The sequence below is a fragment of the Aquarana catesbeiana genome, linkage group LG02, assembly GCF_042186555.1.
Source record: "Aquarana catesbeiana isolate 2022-GZ linkage group LG02, ASM4218655v1, whole genome shotgun sequence".
Taxonomy (NCBI): Eukaryota; Metazoa; Chordata; class Amphibia; order Anura; family Ranidae; genus Aquarana; species Aquarana catesbeiana.
The window spans coordinates 699,231,666-699,257,790 of NC_133325.1; the positions used below are offsets into that span (position 1 = coordinate 699,231,666).

Consider the following 26,125-nt stretch of genomic DNA (forward strand, 5'->3'; position numbering starts at 1 on the left):
CCCCTGCTGGTTAACCCCTTCATTGCCAGTCACATTTATACAGTAATCAATGCATTTTTATAGCACGGATCGCTGTATAAATGTGAATGGTCCCAAAAATGTGTCAAAATTGTCCGATGTGTCCGCTGCAATATCGCAGTCACAATAAAAATCGCAGATCGCCACCTTTACTAGTTAAAAAAAAAATAATAATAAAAATGCTATAAATCTATCCCCTCATTTTGTAGACGCTATAACTTTTGCGCAAACCAATAAATATACGCTTATTGCGATATTTTTTACCAAAAATATGTAAAAAATATTTTATCGGCCTAAAATGAGGAAAAAATTTGTTTAAAAAAAAATAAAAAATTGGATACTTATAGCAAAAAGTAAAAAATATTGTGTTTTTTCAAACTTGTCACTCTTGTTTTGTTTATAGCACAAGAAATAAAAACCGCAGGGGTGATCAAATACCACCAAAAGAAAGCTCTATTAGTGGGGAAAAAATGATAAAAATTTCATTTGGGTACAGTGTTGTATGACTGCGCAATTGTTATTCAAAGTGCGACAGCGCTGAAAGCTGAAAATTGGCTTGGGCAGGAAGGGGGTGAAAATGCCCTGTATGGAAGTAGTTAAAGAAAAAAAAAAAAAAAAAAAAAAAGCCAACTCTGAGACCCTGTGAGCAGAATTAAAGGCCATCAAAAAGACAACCTTGGACACAAGAAGCAACTTTTGCTCCTCTGATAAGTTTTCCTGAACCGAGAGGTTCTCCAGAACACCATTACAACCCAAAAGACTGGCATCCACCATCTAGACCAGGGATATGCAATTAGCAGGCCTCCAGCTGTTGCAGAACCACAAGTCTCTTGAGGCACAGCAAGACTGACAACCACAGGCATGACACCCAGAGGCATGACACCCAGAGGCAGAGGCATGATGGGACTTGTAGTTTTGCAAGAGCTGGAGGTCTGCTAATTGCATATCCCTGATCTAGACATTCTAATTCATTGGAAGGATCTTTCAACATCCAACAACCTACAGTGTATCTGGAAAGTATTCACAGCGCTTCACTTTTTCCATATTTTTTATGTTACAGCCTTATTCCAAAATGGATCAAATTATTTTCCTCAAACTTCTACCAATACCACCCCATAATAGCAACATGAAATAAGTTTGTTTGAAATCCTTGCAAATTTATAAAAAAAAAAAAATCACATGTATATAAAGTACACACAGCCTTTGCTTAATACTTTGTTGAAGCACCTTTGGCACCAATTACAGCCTCAAGTATTTTTTGAGTATGATGCTACAGGCTTGGCACACCTACAGTAGGTGACCGCGATATTGTGTCAATCTCGCCGCTGTTATCAGTGAGATCTGACACCTGCGAGCCCCGTCTCGGGAGCCAGCGCCAAGCTGGCTCGCTGATCAGGAAAAAAAAGTTTTCCTTTCCCTTCGCAATGAGCGACAAGCAGTGCTGACAGCTGTCTGGTATGAATCATGAGGGGGAACGCCGCGCCAAATTTTAAATAGAAAACCGGCCTGGGTCTCCCCCCCCCAGGGGCATACCAGGCCCTTCGGTCTGGTATGGATTGTAAGGGGAACCCCCTACGCCGAAAAATCGGCGTGGGGTTCCCCCCCAAAATCCATACCAAACCCTTATCCGAGAACGCAGCCCGTCCGGTCAGGAAAGGGGGTGGGGACGAGCGAGCGCACCGCACCCCCCCCGAACCGTACCAGGTCACATGCCCTCAACATGGGGGGTTGGGTGCTTTGGGGGAAGGGGGCGCCCTGCGGGCCCCCCACCCCAAATCACCTTGTCCCCATGTTGAGGACAAGGGCCTCTTCCCGACAACCCTGGCTGTTGGTTGTCGGGGTCTGCGGGCGGAGAGCTTATCGGAATCCGGGAGCCCCCCACCCAATGTGAATGAGTATGGGGTACATGGTACCCCTACCCATTCACCTAGGGAAAAAAGTGTCAATAAAAAAAAAAAAAAAAAAAAAACAAAAAACAAAAAAAACACACACTACACAGGTTTTAAAAGTAATTAGGCAGCTCCGGGGGGTCTTCTTCCGACTTCGGGGGTCTCTTCAGCCTCTTCTCCCGGTGCTCGGCCTATTCTGCCGGGCCCCTCCGCTATCTTCTGCCGCTCTTTTGCTAGCGGTGGCTCGGTCTTCTGCGCCGTCTTCTCCCCTCTTCTTCTGATGTTGACACGACGCTCTCTCCCGCTGGAATGCTGTGCAACCATTTATATAGGCGGTGACCCCACCCCCTTGTGACGTCACAGTCCCAGCATGCGCTGGGACTGTGGCGTCATAAGGGGGCAGGGTCACGCTGGAAACATAATCTCACGGTCAGGTACTGTATTTTTGGGCAGTTTATCCCATTCTTTGCAGGACCTCTCAAGCTCCATCAGGTTGGATGCGGAGCGTTGGTGCACAGCCATTTTTAGATCTCTCCAGAGATGTTCAATCGGGTTCAAGTCTGTGCTCTGGCTGGGCCACTCAAGGACATTCACAGAGTTGTCTTGTAGCCAAAGCGCTCTGGAGCAGGTTTCCATCAAGGATGTCTCTGTACATTGCGGCATTCAGCTTTCCCTCGATCCAGACTAGTCTCTCAGTTCCTGAAGCTGAAAAACATCCCCACAGCATGATGCTGCCACCACCAGGCTTTACTGAAGGGATGGTATTGGCGAGGTGATGATCGGTGTCCGTTTCCTCCAGACATGATGCTTACCATTCAGCCCAAAGAGTTCAATCTTTGTTTCATCAGACCAGAGAATTTTGTATCTCATGATTGGTGGAGTGCTGCAGAGATGTTTGTTCTTCTAGGTTCTCCTCTCTCAGAGAAACACTGGAGCTCTGTCAGAGTGACCATCGGTTTCTTGGTCACCTCCCTGACTAAAGCCCTTCTCCTATTGCGCAGTTTGGCCGGGTGGCCAGCTCTAGGAAGAGTCCTGGTGGTTCCAAACTAATTCCATTTACAGATGGAGGCCAGTGTGCTCATTGGGACCTTTAATGCTGCAGGAATTTTTCTGTACCCTTCCCCAGATCTGTGCCTCGATACAATCCTGTCTCAGAGGGCTACAGAAAATTCCGTGGACTTTATGGCTTGGTATGTGCTCTGACATGCACTATTAACTGTGGGACCTTCTATAGACAAGTGTGTGCCTTTCCAAATCATGTCCAAAGCAACTGAATTTACCACAGGTGGACTCCAATCACCTTGTAGTAATATCTCAAGGATGACCAGTGGAAACAGGATGCACCCAAGCTCAATTTCCAGTGTCATGGCAAAGGCTGTGTCTGTCAATGAACTCAGTGAAATTGATTTTACGGTAAGTCAAAAATCACATTTTCTCTTTGGTTCATTGACATACACAGCGCTCCATTATTCAGAACCATAGGGACTTCCCAAAGCAGTTCCAAACATGAGGGGTGGGACAACGAAAAATCACAAGGCTAACTCAAGAGCCAACCAGGTAACAGGAGCTCAACACAGAACTGGAGCCCAACCTGAATACACCCCCCAAGAGAGATTAGACCCCCTAAACAGCAGCCCGCAACACCTTGAGGCCAAAAGAAGCATCCTCAGATGCCAGCACATCCACGTTGTAGAATTTAGCGAAAGTGTACACCGACGACCAAGTGGCCGGCTTGCAAACCAGCACAGCTGACGCCTGATGATGGAAGGCCCAAGAATCAGTAAGCAGCCAAGAATGTGCCGTAACAGGGAAAGGAGGAACCCAACCCCTGACAAAATAGGCCAGAGTCATCGTCTGCTTCTTCTGCGACCTTTCTAGGTGGATCAGACAGACACAGTCTTTTTTGGCCCGTCCGTGATCACAAACAATGAGTCTGAGCTCTGAAAAGACCCTGTGACTGCCAAATACACCCGAATCGCCTGAACACATCCAGGGCATGCAAGGTAAAACCCTTAGGACATTTTGACCTGGGACACAAGGAAGGCAATACAATGTCCTTAGTCAAAAGGAATTAGAGGAGGGAACCACAGACAAGGGCGAAGAACCACTTCATCTTTGTGGATCACCAGGTAAGAAGTATGACATGGTAACACCTACAGTTCCGACACTCTGCGAGCAGAGGTGATAGCAACCGAAAAAGCCACCTTCTGGGACAGAGCAAGCAGAGGAACCTCCCGAATAATTTCAAAGGGAGGCGCCTGTAGAACCGAACGCACCAAGAGCAGTTCCCATGGTAGTAGAAGAAACCGCACCGGAGGAGGCAGAAGCCGAACCTCTTGATTAAGAGTACGCACAAGGGAGTGCGTGACCAGGGGACGCCAGAGAAAACCGCCAAGGCCGACACCTGGCCCTTGATGGTATTTAAAGGCCAGATTCTGCTCAACCCCCCCCCCCCCCCCCCCCCCCCCATGAAGGAAGGTCGTAATCCATGCCACTGAGAAAGAACAAGGGTAAACGTCAAGCGCCTCACACCAGGATATGTATGCTATTCACGTCTGGTGGTAAATCTTCCTAGAGGAAGGCTTCCTAGCCTTCAGCAGCGTTGTAACTTCAGCAACTGGCTCATAACAGCCCGGCCTTCAAAACCAGCGACTGAAGCAAGATGCAAAGAACTCAGGGGGGCTGCCGCCTGAGACCTCCGCCACCATAGGCCCCGCACAGGGGCGTCACTGAGGTCCCACACAGGGGAGTCAACCAAGGCCCCGCACAGGGGGCGCTGACCAAGGCTTCCCACAAAGGGCACCGGCTGAGACCCCGCACCGGGGGTGCCTACTGATACCCCGTACAGGGGACACCATTGGACAACTAGCAGGGGTACTGGCTGAGACACCGTACAGGGGGCACCGGCTGAACCCCTCTCACAGGGGGCACCGGCTGAACCCCTCTCACAGGGGGCAATGGCTGAGACTCCGCACAGGGGGCACCTACGGATGCCCCACACAGAGGGCACCACTAGACCCTTCACAGGGGGCACTGATGGAGACCCCTGACAGGGGGCATCATCCACTAAGACCCCACACAGGGGGCACCCACTGGCTGAGATCCTGCACAAGGGGCGCCTACAAAAATCCCGCACGGGGCACCACTGAACCCCTCACAGAGGGCGCCTATGAATGCCCCACAAAGGGGGCACCACTAGAGGCCCCTCACAGGGGGCATCCACTAAGGCCCCGCACAAGTGACGCCTAAGGAGGGCCCACTTAATCCCCCCAAAAAAGGTCGCCCCCAGAGCCCCCACAGCGCCGTCCCTCTGGAAGAAGGTGCCTGGCGTGGCCGTGCGGACTAGTAAGCCGCAACCTAAATTTTCGGCCGCCTGCCGCAAGTGCACAGGCCCGCGGGGGACCGGACCAGGTAGAGCTGAGGAAGGAGGGCGGATGCCCACAACGGAAAGCGGTGGCCTCCCCCGCCCGCTCTAGGGCCATCCCACATGCGCCTGGTCGGTAGGCCACAAAGCGGGGGGGCTTTCAGCCATGAGGAACGCTGTGACACAGGCCGACACCCGGTCAAATGCGACCTCGCGAGACGTTTAACTTGCAGGGCCAGCCCCCGTCCAGTGGGGCTAGGTCGCGGCCGACTTAGCGTGTAGCTGCGGTCTGCACATGTTTGCTGGCCAGACTGGGGAGACCACTGGATCCTAATGTCCAGCCCGTCGCCCAGTACGGCAGTTGATTGTAGATCTCTCAAGAGAAAAAAAAAAATAGGATTTTTATAACAGCTTACCTGTAAAATCCTTTTCTTGGCGTACATCATGGGACACAGAGCACCATAGTAATCACTATGTGGGCATATAGGCACCTTCAGGTGATGGACGCTGGTATACCCAATACAGGAAGTTCACTTCCTATATAACCCCTTCTCCTTCCAGGAGTACCTCAGTTTTTGTAGCAAAGCAATATATCTAAACCCCAAAAAGAGGGGAGGGACCCCTGTGTCCCATGAAGTACTCCAAGAAAAAGGATTTTACAGGTACGTAGTTATAAAAATACTATTTTCTTTATCGTACATCATGGGACAAAGAGCACGATAGTAATCACTATGTGGGACGTCCCATAGCAATGCTATTTGAAAGGAGGGAAAGACAACCCGTAGGGCACCCCTAGACTTGAGGAATTATACTGCTGCCTGCAGCACACTGCGCCCAAAGGCGATATCCTCATACCTCCTTCCATCCACCTGATAAAATTTGGTGAATGTATGTACTGAAGACCAAGTTGCGGCTTTACAGATCTGAGCCATGGAGGCCTGGTGACGCACTGCCCAAGAAGCACTAACCTCCCTGGTAGAGTGCGCTTTGACTCTTACTCCTTAAATCATAAGTCTGAATTATAACTTGCCGAATCCACTTAGCGACAGTGGATTTCAACGCTGCCTGTCCTTTCTTAGGACCTTCTGGCAGTATAAATAAGACATCAGTCTTTCGAATCTGAGCAGTTGTCTTTAAATAGACTTTCACTGTTCTCACCACATCAAGACAATGTAGTGACTTCTCTTGCCTGGAACATGGTTTTGGAAAAAAATGATGGCAGGACACTGGTTCAGGTGAAAACCTGAGACCACTTTTGGCAAAAAATCTGGGACGAGGGCGCAACACCACTGTCCTCATAAATAATCAAGTATGGCTCTTTACAAGAAAGAGCAGCCAATTCCGAAACCCTCCTTGCTGAGGATATAGCAACCAAGAACACCAGCTTCCTTGTCAGAAGGACTAAGAGAATATGCTGTATCAGTTCAAATGGTTGTTTTTGTAACACTGACAAAACTAAGTTCAAATACCAAGGGCTCAAAGGTGATTTAACTGGCGGTTTAATCCACATCACCCCTTGCATAAAACCCCAGACTAAAGAATGTGACGCAATCGGTCTTTGAAATAAGACCGATAAAGCTGAGACTTGGCCTTTAATAGTACTCAAGTTAATCTCTACCCCTAATTGTAGAAAGGCAAGAATTCTGCCTATGATATATCTCCGAGGGTGCCAACCCTTGGATTCATACCAGGTAACATAAGCCCTCCAGACTCTATAATACATAGTTCTGGAAGCTGGCTTCCTTGCATTAATCAAAGTAGAGATAACTGACCCGGAAAGCCCACGTTTCTTCAGAATATGGGTTTAAATAGCCAAGCCGTAAAATTTAGCGTTCATAAAGCAGGATGGAATATCGGCCCCTGTGAGAGTAGGTCTGGCCGTAGTGGAAGGGACCATGGATCCTCCACTGCCATCTTTACGATTTCTGCATACCATGACCTTCTGGGCCAATGCTGGGGCTACCAGAATTACCGGCTTTCTTTCCAGCTTGATCCTGCAAAGAAGTCGTGGCAGCAACTGAATAGGGGGAAATACACAAGTCAGTGAGAACTGATCCCACGAGGTTACCAGCGCATCTGTTACGTATGCGAGTGGATCCCTTGTCCTGGACACAAAGTTGACTAACTTCATGTTGAATCTGGACGCTAGAAGATCTACGTCCCGAGTCCCCCATTTTTGGCAAACAGCCCAAAAAATGTCGGGGTGAAGAGACCATTCCCCCGGGAATAACTGTTGGCGACTCAGGTAGTCCGCCTGCTTCCTGGAATTAACACTGCCGATAGGCACTGAACATTCCTTTCTGCCCAAGTTAGAATATGGTTCACCTCTGTCTGTGCTGCAAGACTCTTGGTGATTGATATAGGCAACAGCTGTGGCATTGTTGGATTGGATACTGACAGGACATACCCGCAATCTGAAAGTCCAGGCCTTCAGAGCCAGATGCACTGCCCAAATCTCTAGGGTGTTGATGGGCAAGGCTCTTTTGGTTCTTGACCACTGTCCTTGGACAGTTGTCTTTTCTAGTACTGCTCCCCAGCCTGAAATGCTGGCATCTGTCGTTACCGCTTTCCAGATAACTGGTCTGAAGGATTTTCCTTTCAGCAGATTCTGGGTTAGTAACCACCAACTGAGGCTTTGGGACACCCTTGGGGACAGCCGCATTGGCAAGTCTAAAGCCTGAATTGTTTTGTTTCAAGCAGATAGGATACTGTTTTGCAACAGTCTCGAATGGAACTGGGCATAGGGAACCGCCTCGAACAAAGCCACCATCTTTCCCAACAACCGCACGCAAAGGCGAATGGAGGGATCTCCTTTCGACTTGACCATCCAAACTAGCTCTCTTATGGAGTCTATGTGTCTATGATCAGGCCCAAATACTCCAGCTTTAACGGTTTTAAGGAAGACTTCTCTAGGTTGAGAATCCAACCCAGACTCTCCAGGTAACTGGTTGCAATGCGTACACTTTGCTCCAAACGAGCCACTGACTGGTCTATTAGCAATAGATCATCTAGGTACGCCAAGATGGTTTATGCCCTGTGCCCTTAACCTGGCTAGAGGTGGGGATAGCACTTTTGTGAACACCCGGGGTGCAGTAGCTGGCCCGATGGGCAAGGCTACAAACTGAAAATGCTGTTCTACTTCGAACCGCAGAAACTTTTGGTGAGCGGGAAATATAGGGACATGCAGAAATGCATCCCTGATGTTGACAGACGCCAGAAGTTCTCCTCCTTTTAGGATACTGACCTGATTGACTCCATGCGAAAGGAGCGGATCTTTAGGAACTAATTTAGATTCTTTAGATCTAGAATGGGTTTGACATCTCCATTCAGTTTTGGTACCGTAAAGAAGTTTGAATAAAACCCCAAACCTTGCTCTTCTGTGGGGATCTGAATGATCACCCCTTGAGCCAGTAATCGGTCTAATGCCGAAACAGAGATGGTCTTTTCCCTGGGTCTTTGGGAATATTTGAGCTCAGAAAACGAGACGGTAAAAACTCCTGAAATTCTAGTTTGTATCCTAGAGACACCCTGGAGATGACCCATCTGTCTTGAATTTACTCTTGCCAGACTTCTGAGTATTACAGGAGACTCCCCCCCCCACTCTGGCAGGGGTGGGCGCCTCTTCATAATGAGGCTTTAGAATTCTGCTTTGCAGATTTACGGCCCCAGGTCTTCTTCTGGGCCTGGGCCTGACCCTGAGGCTTTCCTCTAGAGTCTGACGGTGGAGGCCAATGCCTAGAGGCGGATGCCCCTGGCGCAGGGGAAGGAGTCAGTTTAAATGAAGGACGTTTATACTTTCTTTTGGGCAAAAAGAGTACTTTTCCCACTAGAAATCATTTGGATGCATTTGTCCAAATCCTCCCCAAATAGTTAAACCCCATGAAAAGGGAAACTAGTCAGAAGCCTTTTGCAAGGTGCTTCGGCTGACCAATTTTTTAACCACAGGGTCCTACGCATGTGTACTAGCACAAGCCAAAGGCGGGACGCCTGGTGAATAGAGTTTTTCATGGCGTCTTTGGCAAAACATAGCGCCTTTGGGAGTTCAACCAAATCGCGGGCCTGTTGTGCAGGGACCTCCTTAAGGGACTGTCTAAACTGGTCCTTTAAGGACTGACAAATGCCTATTGCAGAGACTGCAGGCTGAGTAATAGCCCCTGCCAAGGAAAAAAAAAAAAGAGGCTTTTAATAGGAATTCCAACCTCTTATCTGTTGGATCTTTAAGCATTTTTGCATTGTCTACTGGGCAAGTAAGACTATTAATCACACTGGAAATTGCAGCGTCAACTGCTGGTACATTCCATCTTCTGGTGAATTTCGCCTCCATGGGATAGAGTGCTGTGAATCTCTTTGGAGGGAGAAAATGCTTATCTGGGTGGTCCTACTCAGCATAAATAAGTTTTTCTAGTAATGTTTTAAGGAACATAAAGAAGAAACTGAAACTTTCAGCTGACTCTGTTAGAGGTAGCTTGAAAGAAGCACGAACCATCTCCATAAGAGAATGTATCAGCAATTTCTCAGAATGCGAAGCTGAAAAAGGTTCATCTACCGTTGATTCCTCCGCAGAGGAGTATTTGGTTTGTCTTTCCTCCTGATCGCCTGAGGGTAACACTTCATCCTCTACTCACTGTTCCCTTAGTAAGGGTCTGCGGTGGGAGAGGGGGATCTAACACGCTTTCTATCCTTTTGGATAGCGGATGCGATTAAAGCCGCTAATTTTCCTTCTAGGCGCTGCAGGGCGGAGGAAAGCGCATCATCAGTCACGTATACAGGGGTTGAAATGTGAGAAGCAGCTGCACCACCAATTGGTCCCAATGACTCACTCTGGCTTGTAATATCTGGTATCTCAGGCGAGGATGACAGTGTAGAGACACAACTGGAATTCCCAGCGACTGGGGGTGGAATTTTTGGTACCTTTGTGGTGTCTTTTTTTGGGAGCCATAGTGCTGAACACAAAAAAAACAGAGGCACTAAGTAAATGCACACTAGCTGAGCAAATACTCTAGCAAAAGACAATGTTAATAAAGGTCAGCTTTAGTGTTGTTTGTAAAGGTTATTTCCTGTACAGAAAATGCCTGTATCAACCTTACGTGCCCCCAGCGCTCCTGTGACCGCTCCAGCTGTTAGCTGTGAGCGTCTGTCTCTTGTCCCCAGCGCCTGCGATACGTGCTCCTCATGGACTTACATCCCGCACACAGCGCCACGCCTTTAAGCCCCGCCCCCTCCGTCAATCACACACACCCCCCCCCTCTGTATAACTAGCCCTGGTCTGCGCACGGACGGCATTTGTTACGTTCCTTGAGCGAGAGGGGAGGGAAGGGAGGGCTGGGAGGCGGGAAGTTTGAAAAACTGCTGTGGGGAAAAAATGAAAGACTAACAATAGGATTTTTTAAAACAGCTTACCTGTAAAATCCTTTTCTTTCGAAGGACATCACGGGACACAGAGCCACAGTAATTACTGATGGGTTATATAGGTATCACTGGTGATTGGACACTGGCACACCCTATCAGGAAGTTCAACCCCCTATATAATCCCTCCCCCTTGCAGGGATACCTCAGTTTTGTAGCCAAGCAATATAGTGTATTAGAAGAGGGGCGGGACCTCTGTGTCCCGTGATGTCCTTAGAAAGAAAAGGATTTTACAGGTAAGCTGTTTTAAAAAATCCTATTTTCTTTTTTGAACATCACGGGACACAGAGCCACAGTAATTACTGATGGGATGTCCCAGAGCAATGCTACCTGAGGGGGGGGGAACCACGACCAAGTAGGGTGCAATCAGACCTGAGGACCCTGTACCGCTGCCTGCAGCACACTACGCCCAAAGGCGATATCCTCATGCCTTCTCACATCCACCAGATAGAATCTGGTGAATGTATGAACTGAAGACCAGGTTGAGGCCTTGCAGATTTGAGCCATAGAGGCCCGGTGATGCACTGCCCAAGAAGCACCAATAGCCCTTGTGGAATGTGCCCTGATCTGAAACGGAGGAATCTTCTGTTTCAAACCGTAAGCTTGAATGATCAACTGTCGAATCCATTTAGAAATGGTAGCTTTTGACGCTGCCTGTCCTCTATTGGGACCCTCTGGCAGCACAAACAAAACATCCGTCTTGCGGATCTGAGTAGTTGCCCCTAGATAGGCCTTAACTGCTCTTACTACATCCAACGAATGTAGAGATCTCTCTTCCGGAGAACAGGGATCTGGAAAAAAGGAAGGTAGAACAATGTCTTGGTTTAAATGAAAATCAGAAACCACCTTCGGTAAAAAACTAGGATGAGGGCGTAGTACCACTCTATCCTTGTGTATAATCAAATAAGGCTCCTTACAGGAAAGAGCTGCTAATTCTGATACTCTTCTAGCAGAAGAGATGGCCACCAGAAAAATTAATTTCCTTGTCAACAAGACCAAAGGAATCTGACTTATTGGTTCAAAAGGCTGTTTCTGTAACACAGCCAGGACCAAATTCAAGTCCCAGGGGTTTAGGGGTGCTTTAACCGGAGGATTAAGACACTTCACCCCCTGCATAAAGTTTCGGACCAAAGAATGCGAAGCAAGTGGCCGCTGAAATAATACTGATAAAGCAGAAACCTGGCCCTTGATGGTACTCAAGGCCAGCTTCATCTCTAATCCCATTTGTAGAAAATCAAGGATTCTACCTATGACATATTTCCTGGGATGCCAACCTCTGGATTCACACCAGGTTATATAAGCCTTCCAGACTCTATGATAAATCATCCTGGAAGCTGGCTTCCTTGCATTAATCAAGGTAGATATGACAGGACCTGAGAGCCCACGACTCTTCAGAACGTGGGTCTCAATAGCCAAACCGTCAAATTTAGCGTTTGTAAGGCAGGATGGAACACTGGACCTTGAGATAACAGGTCTGGGCGTACCGGTAGGGTCCACGGGGAACCCACCGTCATCCTTACTATTTCTGCATACCAAGTCCTTCTGGGCCAAGCGGGGGCCACCAGAAGTACCGACTTCCTTTCCTGCCTGATCCTGCGAAGGAGTCGTGGTAGTAGCAGAATAGGCGGGAATGCGTAAATCAGTGAGAACCGATGCCACGGAATCACCAACGCATCCGTCCCGCATGCAAGAGGATCTTTTGTCCTTGCCACAAATCTGTCTTTTTGTTGAATCGGGATGCAAAGAGATCTACATCTGGAACCCCCCATCTTTGGCATATGGCCCAAAAGACGTCGGGATGCAGAGACCATTCCCCTGGAAGTAACTGCTGGCGACTTAGATAGTCCGCCTGCCAATTTTCTATTCCCGGGATGAAAACTGCCGATATGCATGGCACATGCATCTCTGCCCAGACTAAGATCTGGTTCACCTCTTTTTGAGCAGCTCGGCTCCGGGTGCCTCCCTGATGATTGACATAAGCCACTGCTGTGGCATTGTCGGACTGGATCCTGACCGGACAACCCTGTAGCCTGATAGTCCAGGCTTTTAGAGCGAGATGTATCGCCCGGATCTCCAGAATGTTGATGGGTAAGGCCCTCTCTGTCTTGGACCATACCCCTTGGACCGCAGCCTGTTCCAGAACTGCTCCCCAACCTGACAGACTGGCATCTGTTGTTACCACCGTCCAGGTAACCAGTAGAAAGGATTTCCTCTTCTGCAGGTTTTCGGGTATGAGCCACCAATTGAGGCTCTGACGCACCGCATGCGACAGGTGCATCGGAAAGTCTAATGCCTGAACCTTCTTGTTCCAGGTCGACAGAATACTGTGTTGCAGCATTCTTGAGTGAAACTGAGCATAGGGAACTGCTTCGAATGAAGACACCATCTTCCCTAGTAGCCTCATACAAAGGTGGACTGAGGGACCCTTCTTGGTCCTTACTGTCAGAATCAGCTCTCTCAAAGCAGTGATCTTTGCCTGGGGTAGAAATATTTTCTCCTGGCTTGTATCTATAATCAGACCTAAATACTCCAGTCTTCTTACTGGTTTTAGGAAAGACTTTTCTAAGTTGAGGATCCAACCCAGGTGTTCTAGATACCTGACCGTGGTCCTCAAGTTTCCCTTCAAAGAGGCTACCAACCGGTCTATCAAGAGCAGGTCGTCTAGGTATGCTATGACAGCTATACCCTGAGCCCTTAATCTGGCCAGAGGAGGAGCCAAGATCTTTGTGAACACTCGAGGTGCAGTGGCTATCCCGAAAGGCAGAGCCACAAACTGGAAATGGCGCCCTCCTACCTCGAAGCGCAGAAACTTCTGATGAGCAGGAAAAATGGGCACATGCAGATATGCATCTCTGATGTCTATTGATGCCAGAAATTCTCCTCCCTGCAGGGTGGGAACTACTGTTCGAATTGATTCCATGCGGAAGGATTGAATCCTTAGGAATTGGTTCAGATCCCTTAAGTCCAGAATGGGCCTGACATCCCCATTTGGCTTTTGGACCGTAAAAAGGTTGGAATAGAAGCCCAATCCCTGGTCCTTTGCGGGAACTATCATAATGACCTCCTGCGACAAAAGTCGCTCTAACGCTAGAAGGAGCGACTGCTTCGTCTCTGGGAACATTTGATCTGAGGAACCGAGGAGAGGGGAATTCCTGAAACTCCAGCTTGTACCCTAAGGTTACCGTGGAGATTACCCATCTGTCCTGGAAGTCCTCCTGCCAGAGCTCTGAGAACTGTCGCAGTCTTCCCCCCACTCGAGTGAGCGGGGGCGCCCCCTCATGCAGAGGTCTTAATGTTTTGCCTAGTAGGCTTCTTTCCCCAGGACTTCTTTTGTCCCTGGGGTTGACTCTTGTCCCTGGACCCCGATGGAGGCGGCCGTCGAGACTGCCTGGAGGCTGAAGCCCCCGGCGCTGGGGAAAGAGTCCGCTTGAAAGAGGGACGCTTACTCTTCTTCTTGACAGGTAAGAGAGAGTGCTTTTCCCACAAGAGATTCTCTTGATATAGTTATCCAAGTCCTCTCCAAACAACCTTGCACCACGAAATGGAAACCCAGCCAGTAGCTTCTTACATGGTGCTTCGGCTGACCAATTTTTCAACCATAGGATTCTACGTATATGCACCAACCCCAGTGAAAGACGGGAGGTTTGCACGATAGAATCTCTAATGGCGTCAACCACAAAGCATAAGGCCGCTGGAAGGTTAGCAAACCCCTGGGCCTGCTGTTCAGGTAATACTTTGATGACCTGCTTAACATGGTCTCTTAAGTATTGACAGACTCCAATCGCTGCTACTGCAGGTTGGGCCACTGATCCTGCTAAGGAGAAAACATCCTTCAATAGGGATTCCATCATTTTATCTACAGGATCCCTGAGCATCTGAGCATTGTCTACAGGACAAGTCAGGCTATTATTTACGGAGGAAATGGCGGCATCAATAGCCGGTATTCCCCACATTTTAATAAACTTTTCTTCCATCGGATAAAGTGTTGAAAACTTTCTCGGCGGAAAAAAACGTTTGTCTGGGTGATCCCACTCAGAATAAATAAGCTTTTCAAGTAAAGTATGAACAGGAAAAGCATGTGCTGCTTGGAAAGGTTTCAGTGACCCCAAGCAGAAGAGGATTCTTTAGCAGTTTCAGGTATGGTCAACTTAAATGTGGAGCGGACCAATCCAGTGAGGATCTGCACTAAGACTTTCTCCTCTTGGGAAGTCGCAGAGGGTCCCTCTCCACCTGAATCCTCCGAAGAGGAATCATCCATCCCATCCCGATCCTCTGAAAGGGATTCATCTCCTTTATCCCAGAGCTCCTCTGTCTGAGGGTCTTGGGGAACAGAGGAAAGCCTAGTGCGTTTTCTTCCACTGAGTGAAGACGTAATCACGGCCATTAATCTTTCCTCTAGACCAGTGTTTCTCAACTCCAGTCCTCAAGGCGCACCAACAGGTCATGTTTTCAGGATTTCCCTCAGATGAAATGGCTGTGGTAATTACTAAGGCAATGAAACTGATCAAATCACCTGTGCAAAATAGTGGAAATCCTGAAAACATGACCTGTTGGTGCGCCTTGAGGACTGGAGTTGAGAAACACTGCTCTAGACCATTAATGGTTGAGGAAAAAACCTCTTGTGTAATATATACAGGGGCTGAAGTGCCAGAAGCAGGTGTAGCCCCTGACCCCGATGGCTCTCCCTGGCTAGCCATCCCTGGCCCATCTTTAGGGGGGGAGGATGCTGCCGACAGGGGGCCCTCAGAACCTGAACGAGATCCCCTAGTGTCTCTGGTTCCTGGGGTGCTTGAACCTCTTCTACCCATAGTGCAAAGCAACAAGGTGTGAGTTATACAAATGAACACTGCCCGCTGAGCGATGTAGTCTGGCTAAAAGCCTTGCTACCCAATGCTCAGTCTGGTGTTACTTCAGTAAATGCTGCCTAGGAGAATGCCTGTGTCCCACCTTACATGCGACCGTCAGCTCTGTGTCTCTCAGAAGGCTGAGTGCACCTGTACAGAGTGCCTTTAATAGCCTGCAGCTGGCCTGAGTGGGAGTCTAAGCACTCTGTGCTGACATCCCGCCCCCCCCCCCCTCGAGTTTTGAAAAAAACGAGCGCTTCCCGCGCTGCCGACTCTCCTGTCATGCTTCCGGAGAAAGGCTGGGGATGGGGGGGGGGGAGGCTGGTAACAAGATCTGCCTGAACGGCTATCTTGAGAGATGGTGGCCATTAGGCCACAGAGCCCGGGTGGTATAACCACTTTCTAGACCCCTGTGGCCCCTCTCTAGCCTGGGGGGAACATTCAAACATGAGAAATCCCCCTTTCCACCTTACCTGCTTGCAGCCTGCTTGAGACGCTGGGACATAAACAGCGATTACAACACCTGAGACAGAGTCAGCATGTGTAGGTTTGTGCTCTTGGCAGCCCCCGGTGGTCACAATAAGCATAGCATGCATTTACCTTAAAGGAGAAAAGCCACTAGAACTCAAAAATTCTGTGGAATCTCCTCTTACCTTATCCAGCCGCAGGGTGCTGTTTACACAGACCCAATCTTCACCTCTCACGGTGGGCTCCGTTTGAAAAAACCGTCAGAGACTGGGGCCCCCATCAGTAGGGGGATCCAACAGTTCTGGGACCGTAAAGCACCTCGCCAGAAATTAGGAAGTTTAAAGCCATTTTCTGATCTGCGGGGTCCAGCTCTCTAAAAAGAGAAGCATTACGGGTAAAACCTCGTTTCTTTGGACACGAGGCCCGGGTACCATTCAATTCGGCCATGAAAAGACACTTTGAATGGATCCGGTTCGCCTGGCTTGCCCCAGTATAGGATCTTAGGATATTCCCTTTGGAGCTCAGCACAGGACATCTTTACACGTCCATCACCTAAGACACTGGCATAAAAACTGAGGTATCCCTGCAAGGGGGAGGGATTATATAGGGGGTTGAACTTCCTGATAGGGTGTGCCAGTGTCCAATCACCAGTGATACCTATATAACCCATCAGTAATTACTGTGGCTCTGTGTCCCGTGATGTTCGAGAAAGAAATATGAAAGTCGCTGCCGCCGGGGGCGGGGAGATACAAGCTACTGTTATATCTCCCTTCCCCCAGGGGGGAAATGTTCTGGATGAAGAATTCCCTCTGGCTTGCTGAGACCACACACATGCTGTTTAGCTGGGACTTCTGAGCTGACTGAGAAGCAACATACTAAAGGTATGCATTTACTCCCTCTAGTGGAGACTTTAGGCATAACAACATTTTACTTATGGAAGAAAAAAAAAGCATAGGTGGTCTTTTTACAGTTCCTAGGCTTCTTCCCTTACCTTTTCCTCGCTGCAGGATACTGCTGTAACAGACAGATCCAAACTTCACCCATCACGGCGGGCTGCATTAGCAAACCTTCAAGGACCGGGTCCCTATTATAGGTGTTCCACTCCTTTGGACCTGAATTAGCACCCCACCAGGCAAATGTAGCATAACCAAAAAGTCCTGGGTCCCAGGGTCCAGCCCCAAAAAGAGAGGCGTTACAGGCAAGACCTTGTTCTTCCTATGCAAGGCCCGGGTACCACTCACTTTGGCCTCAGTGGCTTGGATGGATCCGATCTGTGGAGGCTATTTAAATCCAGCATGGATCCCTCCAGTGGAGCTCTTCAGAGTACAATGTTCACTCGTGACCAACACCCTAAACATTGGCGAAAAAAAACTGAGGTATTCCTGGAGGGAGGAGTTATATAGGGAGTGAACTACCTGTATTGGGTATACCAGTGTCCATCACCTGAAGGTGCCTATATACCCACATAGTGATTACTATGGTGCTCTGTGTCCCATGATGTACGATAAAGAAAAAGTGGTTTTAAAAGCAAAAACAAAAAATTGCCATGCCCAGAGTTCCCAGCAGGGAACCAAGTCCTTACTCCTGACTAGGGAGAAAAAAAAAAACTGAAGACCTATAGCAGAGAGGGGGGGTGTATATCACCTAGGACTGCCCATATGTGTAGCCAAGTCTTTTTTTCTGCCTAGTGTCCTACTCTTGTAGGGGGCGATATAACCCTATGGTTCTGAATAATGGAGTGCTGTGTCTGTCAATGAACGAAAGAGAAATAATGACTGTTTTTTGGAATAAGGCTGTAACATAACAAAAATGTGGAAAAAGTGAAGCGCTGTGAATAACCTCCGGATGCACTGTATATACCATACCGCGGAGGACCATTGCCCTAATGCCAGCAGGAAGTCAGTAACTTCATACACATGGTCTGGTCCTGTAGTTATGCTAAACAGTTTTAGGTAGGAGTGGTTACAGATATTAATGCAATTAATGGTTTGACAGTTGCTGTCGATGCCTTACTCCTATTGATTGGCATTAATGATAATAAAGCCACGACTTTTCATAAAAGGTTGTTTCTATTCTATGCAAGAAAAGCCATTTTATCTAAGTGGAAATTGGCAGAACCTCCAACTGTTTTTGTATGGCGATCCATGGTAAATGCAGTTCTGCCCCTTTATAAATTTATCTTTATGGGATGCAATTGTCCCAAGAAATTTGATATATGGTTGGCTTGGGTAGAGGCCAGAGACCTAACCCTTTGATATGGTGTAGTCCATAAATCCTACCTTTAGATTGCCATGATTTGCTCTCTATGGACTCGGACTCTCCATATCATCATCTCCCGTTCCTGTTTTCCCCCCTTCTTCACCCTCCTTTGCTGATCCCCTCCTCATTTCTCCCCCTTCCTTATTGACCTTAGCTCTTGAGTGTTGGTGGCAAGACCCCACCTATCATTGCTTCTGTGTCACACTGTATACCTTCCAATAGTGGATACTGTGTATTGGATATACCCGATTGCTGATTTTAAAGAGTATAATTTGTTAAACTGACTACAAGACTCTGCTCATTGTAATGTACATGACATTGCGGTTATCCTACTTGAATATCATTGCCTACTTTGAATAAAATTTGCATCTGTTAAAAAATATATATATATTTGCAGTATATTTAGTGAACTTACTTTCAGACTGGCTTGGTCTAGGAACTTCCTGTGGGTAATTTTCCTTCTCTTGGACTTGCACTGGGGAGCTCGCTGGGCTGATAACTTCAATAGTGTCCCTGGGTGGCTCATAGCGGTGGGAAGACACTACGGAATAGACATATCAAGCATAAGATTAACAACCCATCCATATATAAATCCGATATAAGAAAACATTACCATACCAACTCAAGTGAAGCAGTAGCATATCCTTGCTATTTATGAAACCAAAAATAATCCAGATCAGTTACAAGGTAAAGGAAATTAAAGTGAATGTAAAAATTTGATTATAATAAAGTAAAAACAAATGTATTTATCTGTGCATAACAATTGCACAGAGCAGCCCAGAACCTCCTCTCCTGGCATTCCCCACCGGTGCCTCTAGCCCCTTCCCACATTGAGTGCCCACCATAGCAAGATGGTTGCTATGAGGGCACTCGTGCGGGTTTGCTCCCAGCTGGATCTCTGTGTCCATTGACACACACACACACACACACACACACACACATTGTGGTTTGGCCCCGCAACACTGGCTAGCTCTAAGGCAACAAGGAGTTATAGAGCCAAGAGACGCTGCTCTCGTGCATGTTGCTGGATCGAGCTCAAGTAAGTATAAGGGGAGGCTAGCTGTACTCAGAATGCATTAAAGTGTTTGTTAAGTCTATTTTATTCACTGCCAGCCCCTCTATTAGAAGCTGGCATACCACAATATGCAAGTCCTTTGTAAAAATGAGCGTTCTAAATACCTCTTTAGAGCGGTCTTCAGGACAGTTACATGACTCACGGCCGCTTCACAGCTCCGAGACATTGCTTCTGTGGAAGGGGCCATGATCTCCCTCTGACGTCAGCTGGGGAGATCACGTGACCTCCCGCAAAAGCAATGTATCAGAGCTGTAAAGCGGCCACAAGTCATGTGACCGGCCTGAAGCTCTAAAGAGGTATTTAGAATGCTCGTTTTTACAAAGATCTTGCATAGTGTGGTATGCCAGCCTCTAATAGAGGGGCTGGCAGTGACCAATGTAGGGTCTTTGTTTTTAATAGTAGCGGCAGGGCGGAGACAGGCACAGATAAGGTGCTGACAGGCAGGAAGGAGGGGGTGAGGGGGAGGGAGGAGCAGAGGGAGGACAGCTACATATGACGGAGGGATGCTGAGCAGCCCTGGGTAATATGGTCAGTATGGGTAGAGCATACAAGGCAGTGGCAGGATCAGGGAGGTTTTTTTTTTTTTTTTTTCACAGTTTAGAGGGGGGCAGATTACACAGCACAAGCACTGTGCTGTGTAATCTGCTTTAAGGGACCAGAATCTGAATTTTTTTTTTTTGGTTAAACACTTTAAGGTAAAAAAAACCTTCTGACATTAGTACCACTTTAATCTGTTACAATATTTTTGGATTAAAATATTTTACCGTGTGGTCAGCTCACTTAAACAAATTTGTGTCAATGCTTATGCTTTTTGTTCTAGTTACAGTTTGCAAAATTGCATTTAAAACACAAGGCAGCGCACACTACATATACATGCTGTACTTCCTGTTTCGTAGTGCTGCACAGTTACTGCTTTTTACTGTTCCACTTATCTTGTTCAAGTCTATCAGTCTGCCAGAACTGCCAGGGAATAAGCGGGTCATTAGGAAGCCATTCTTGTAATATAATTTTATTTTGGAAGTAAATTCCAAGTAGAAGAATGTACAAATGCAAGTATGAAACATGCCACACCAAAAATGACTTGCATGAAAAGGGCACAGTACCATTAAATATTCACTAAAAATACACTGAAGGGAACATCAAGTAGATGTTCATAGCAATCAGATACGTTTTTCCAACTCGGTGCTTTCAAAGGTGCAGGACTAGCATTATTGATGGTAATTATTATATTTCTTGTAGCAGGTATTTAGTAAGGGTCATTAGAAAGAGGGCCATTAGGAAAAATGTAAAAGGTAATAAAAGGAAAGTCTTGAGGGAGAGCATGCTTAAAGAGGAGCTCCAGTCATTATTGTAAGAATTTTAAGTCAGCAGCTACAAAAACTGTACCTGCTGACTTTTAATAAACACACACTTGCCTGTCCCAGGATCCAGAGCTGTATGCACCAGAGACCCTTTTCTCCACCCGTCTTTGGTACCCGGCATCTTATGTGAGGGCAACCGGCTGTGACAGCTTGCGGCTGCACAGCCGGGTGCTCACCGCGCATTGTGAATGGTCCCGCAATCTTCTGGGACCTGTGACATGCGCCAGAAGATTGTGGGGAGGGGAGAGAACTCTAGGCGATCTGAGCGGAAACCTGTCAAAACCTGGTACCCCGCCCCCCCCGCCAACAGAAATAACTGATGGTCCTGTAAAAATTAACTTCAATATAATTAAACAAAGCTAGATTACTTACAGCTACTGGAGGAATTGGAGCTTAGTGAACCGCGCTCTCGAGCATCTTTGTCAGAAGCAATCTGCTGTGTTATGATCACATCTATGAAGTTGGCTGCAGTGATTGTAGTCTTTCCATGGGCTTTTAATTCCTCCACATAGCGTGATTTAGTATGTGCGGTTTTATCTTTGCCCGCTTCAGAATACACAGCTGGAGATGGCTGGCTTTGGGACTTGCTGCTAGAGAAACTGGAGGAGGTGTATGGGCTTTGAACCAGTCTACGCTCAGACTCCATCTGCTGCTGCTGTTGCTGCTCCAGTGCTGCACGCCTTGCTAGGTTTTCTTCTGATCGTACAGACTCGTGCTTGCTTTCCTTTGGCTTGGAAACTTCCATCTGAGGAGCAGAAGCTGCAGCATCTACTAAAGCAGCTAATGCATCAGCAGCGGTGCTATACCGGGAGGCTGGAGTTCCATGAGTGATGGAGGCTGCACCAGGATTCAGAGGCCTAGCAAACAAGAGGAGAGATTACAAGCCTGAGCAATACCATTAAATTAAAGCTACTTTCTTTTGAAGAGCCTTTGCACGAGTTTACCGTTTGCTAACTTCTTCATCTTAAAATGTACTCACAGAATAATATTTATATACTACAATTACATTGTGCCAAATTGGGGAATGGTGTACAATACTCACAATGTGTTATCTTGCATATTGTTCCATATCCTGAAAAGAGGGGAGGAGAAAAAAAAAAAAAAAATATCACTGTTTAGACTCTTCTCCCCAACCCCCAATGTGTCAGCACTGGGTGTTTGTACAGCTAATCACCAAAAAGCAGTGCTTGCACAAGAAGGGGAACAAGTCCCATGTCCTCTATACCAGAGCCACTGTGTGAGCTTCTGTGCTCCTGGCAGTTAAATAGAGTGGCTGGGAAGAGAAGACAAGGCATGTATGGTGGTGCAGCCACTAGGAGTGACCCAGCCACTTTGCTCCACAAAGCACAGGTTTGTTGGTCCACAGGCACTGTAAAAAAAAATATCCAATGTCATGTATTATGACAGATTTTCTATGATGGAATACATCTTGTAGTCAAACTTATTTATCCGTTACAACTTGTAAACCACTCAGGATGCCATAAGTGTGATAATAAGTTTGTCAAAAGAAAATTGTGAATTCATTTCAGGTGTTCCTATGCCCATTTCAGAAGGCAAGCAAAATGAAGATACACAAATTGGGATAAAACTCAGGTATGGAGTACTTCCCAAAGGGAAGAAGGAACTATTTCTTAGTATCAGACCTCCTACAGACTGGGCATATATCCAGAGGTAAAGTGGTACTCCCCCCTTTGAGCAATAGCAGAAATAGGACTGATCCTATGTGCCCCTCTAGAGTAACACTTCACAGGCTGTCCAAACTCACGCTAGGGTGGTCACAGCTGAAACTGCATATGGTAGGACATGCAGGTACTTGTTGACTGGACTAGGGAGACTCCAAGGATCTATACTGTCCAGCATGTTACACAGTCAGCAACTTGCTAGAAAAATCTTAGGCAAAAAAATCCACAAAAAGGAAACAAAGTTTTGTTAGTGGGGAAGCTTAGGCTCTTATCCCTTGATGCTGATAAAAAACCAGAGCTGCCTCTAGCAGTAGGGGAGCATAGCCACTAGCAGAGGACACCACAGGCTGTGCCTTTTTTTGCAGGTGGCAATATAACCCAGTGGTCAAGATCTAAAAATCTTTGCTATGCCCCTCAATGATTATAAGAGGAATGACAGTGGCAGCAATGTTATACAGTGGGGAAAATTATTATTTGATACCCTGCAGATTTTGTAAGTTTGCCACTTACAAAGAAATTAAGGGTCTAGCATTTTTATCATAGGCGTTTCTTAAATGATACAGAATTTCAACCAAAAATCCAGAAAAAAACACATGATACAAATGTTATAAACTGAGTTGCAGTTCAGTGAGCAAAATAAGTATTTGATCCTCTACCAACCAACAGTAATTCTGTCTCAGAATCCTGTCAATATAAGGTGGTGTTCGTAACGACAACTCGTTCTGTGCAAAAAAAAAAAAAAAAAAAAAAAAAAAAAAAAGACACCTGTGCCCACAGAATCTTTCTTTGATTCAAACCTCATCATCATAGGCAAGACCAAAGAGCTGACAAAGGACGTCAGGGACAAGATTGTAGACCTGCACAAGGCTGGAATGGGCTACAAGACCGTCAGCAAAAAGCTTGGTGAGAAGGAGACAACTGTTGGAGCGAATATTCGCAAATGGAATAAATACAAAATAACCATCGACCGACCTCAGTCTGGAGCTCCATGTAAAATTTCATGGGGTAAGGATGATGAGAAAAGTGAGGGATCAGCCCAGAACTACACAGGAAGAGCTTGTGAATGATCTCAAAGCAGTTGGGACTACAGTCACCAAACAAACCATTGGTAAAAGAATATGCTGCCATGGATTGAAATCCTTCAGCACCCGCAAGGTCCTCCTACTCAAGAAGGCATGTGTATAGGCCATCTGAAATTTGCCAATGAACATCTAAATGATTTAGAGAAGGATTGGGAGAAAGTGCTGTGGTCAGATGAGACCAAAATTGATCTTTTTGGCATTAACGCGACTCGCTGTGTTTGGAGGAAGAAAAATGCTAATTAGGACCCCAAGAAGACCATCCCTACAGTCAAGCCTGGAGGTGGAAACATTATGCTTTGGGGCTGTGTCTCTGCTAAAAGGTACAGGCAGACTTTGCCGCATTGAGTGGCCAATGGACGGGGCCATGTATTGTAAAATCCTGGACGAGAACCTTCTTCCCTCAGCCAGAACACTGAAGATGGGTCTTCCAGCATAACAATGACCCAAAACATACCGCCAAGACATCAAAGGAGCGGCTCAAGAAGAAGCACATTAAGATCATGAAGTGTACTAGCCAATCTCCAGACCTTTATCCTATAGAAAATGCATGGAGGAAGCTGAAACTTCAAGTTGCCAAGCAAAAGCCAAGAAACCTTAAGGATTTAGAGAAGATCTGTAAAGAAGCGTGGACCAAAATCCCTCCTGAGATTCGTGCAAACCTAGTAACCAACTAAAAGAAACGTCATACCTCTGTGCTTGCCAACAAGGTTTTCTCCACAAAGTATTAAGTCATGTTTTGCTTGGGGATCAAATACTTATTTTACTTACTGAACTGCAACTCAACTTATAACATTTGTATCATGTGTTTTTTCTGCGTTTTTGGTTGATATTCTGTCTTGATCATTTAAAATACACCCATGATAAAAATGATAGACCCTTAATTTTTTTTTAAGTGGGCAAACTTACAAAATCTGCAGGGGATCAAATAATTAATTTTCCCAACTGTAGTCTACAGCTATAAAATGTTCATATAAATAAATACATATTTCAACATATGATATAGGAATAAAAAATGTATAGCTATATAGGAACAATACACACATGATTCGCAGCTGTGCTGGGTCTAGTGGTGTGATGACACTTTTTCCATTAGCTCCATGTAATATACTTGGCCTCTGTGGTATCATGTTCTCCTGGGACCGAACTGATGGTGATGGTGACCGTACATATCCGTGACTACCTGGTCTACTAGGTGGCTCCGTACCTAGATGAAATACAGGTGCATTAGAAGACATCAATGTGCTTCAAACCAAGGTAATACATTACCAAAGAGATTGAGGCAGAAGATATATTTGGGTCTTCATACAACAGAAGATTGTGTGCATTATGGAAGCTTCTTTCATTTTTTAGAGTAACAATGTGTTCCCCTTACCATGACAATTTTGGAGATCCTGTCTGCCAATCAGAAACTCTTTTGTATCACTGTAACTGATCAACTCTTCTAAACCTTCTTTAGAGTAAATAGTTATAAGGGCAGGACTTTGTACCGTCCTTTCACAATTCCTTTCTATAGGCACACTTTAGGTTATTTAACCACTTGAATACATTGGGCATAGAAGGTACATTTTGCAAAACTTCAGATGCAAGTGTACCTGCTGTAACCCACTCTAGGACCCAGTGTTTGGAAGAAAGCCACTGTCAGATGTTCTTTCTGCATTGTTCGCTGCTAACAGCAGTATTGAGGGCTAGCTACACTATAAAACACCAAGTTAGTTGCAGTTGCCAGGAGTAGACTTAACATTAAACCTCTGTTGGGTCGTCTCCCCCCAAAAAATAAAAACCTTATAAATTAAACACTTCACTACCACATGACAAAGTTATGCCCAAAATAACATGTTTGTAGCTGAAATGAAAATATTCTGGTCCATATGGGTTAAAAAGCTGTTAAGTGGCCGATGTCATCTACAGAACTCTAGGACATATGAAAACCTGTCTGTATACTTGTCATATCACCAATTCAATATTTACACCAGCGAACCAGCAAGAAAGGCAGCTAGCACTTTCAGATGAAGAGGTCAGAAATGCCCATTTTTCTCTGTACTGGAAGCAAAGGGGTGCAGACTTTGCTGACCTCATCCTTAAAAACAGAATTGTTTTCTACTCAATCTAAAATTCCTTTCACTGAGTTCACAGAGGCACACAGATGGAGAGGTCAGAAATAGTAACCTATGCATTTCTTTAAACATGTTATACTCGCCTGCTATGTGCAATGGAATTGCACAGAGCGGCCCTGAACCTCCCCTTCTGAGGTCCCCCGCCGGCGATCTTGGCTCCTCTTCTTCTGTGTCTGTCTCCATAGCAAGCCGCTTGCTATGGTAGCAGATGTGCGGGCTCACTCCCGAGGCGGGCTGTGTGTGGCCATAGACATGCACGGCACCGCCCCGCCCCCAGCTCCCGCTGCTGTTCGAATATCCTGTGAGAAGAGAAAGACAGGGGAGAAGAGCTGCAGATGGGCATAGCGCTGGATCGATACAGGACTCAGGTAAGTGTTTCGCAAAATGTTTTTTTACCTTAAAGTGGAGGTAAAGGCAAAACCTAACCAATTTTAAACCTAATCCCACTCCCATTCAAAGCCTAATCTGTCTATCCCTGTAAAGAAAAGATCGCTACTACTTACCTATTCTGAAGCCGCTACGGTCCGGTTTCCAGCAGTGCCTTCTGTGTGTAGGAGAAAGCC

At 46.6% G+C, this 26,125-nt stretch overlaps 1 protein-coding gene across 1 annotated transcript in view; it reads right to left on the minus strand.

Moving 5' to 3' along the window:
• NCOR1 (nuclear receptor corepressor 1) overlaps positions 1 to 26,125 on the minus strand; it is a gene marked incomplete in the record, with an annotated part of 219,411 nt that overhangs the window by 13,713 nt on the left and 179,573 nt on the right. The window contains 5 exon segments of the mRNA XM_073616883.1: positions 18,664 to 18,789; positions 21,057 to 21,541; positions 21,727 to 21,756; positions 24,490 to 24,652; positions 25,646 to 25,861. Of these exon segments, the coding sequence (XP_073472984.1) occupies positions 18,664 to 18,789; positions 21,057 to 21,541; positions 21,727 to 21,756; positions 24,490 to 24,652; positions 25,646 to 25,861 (1,020 nt within the window).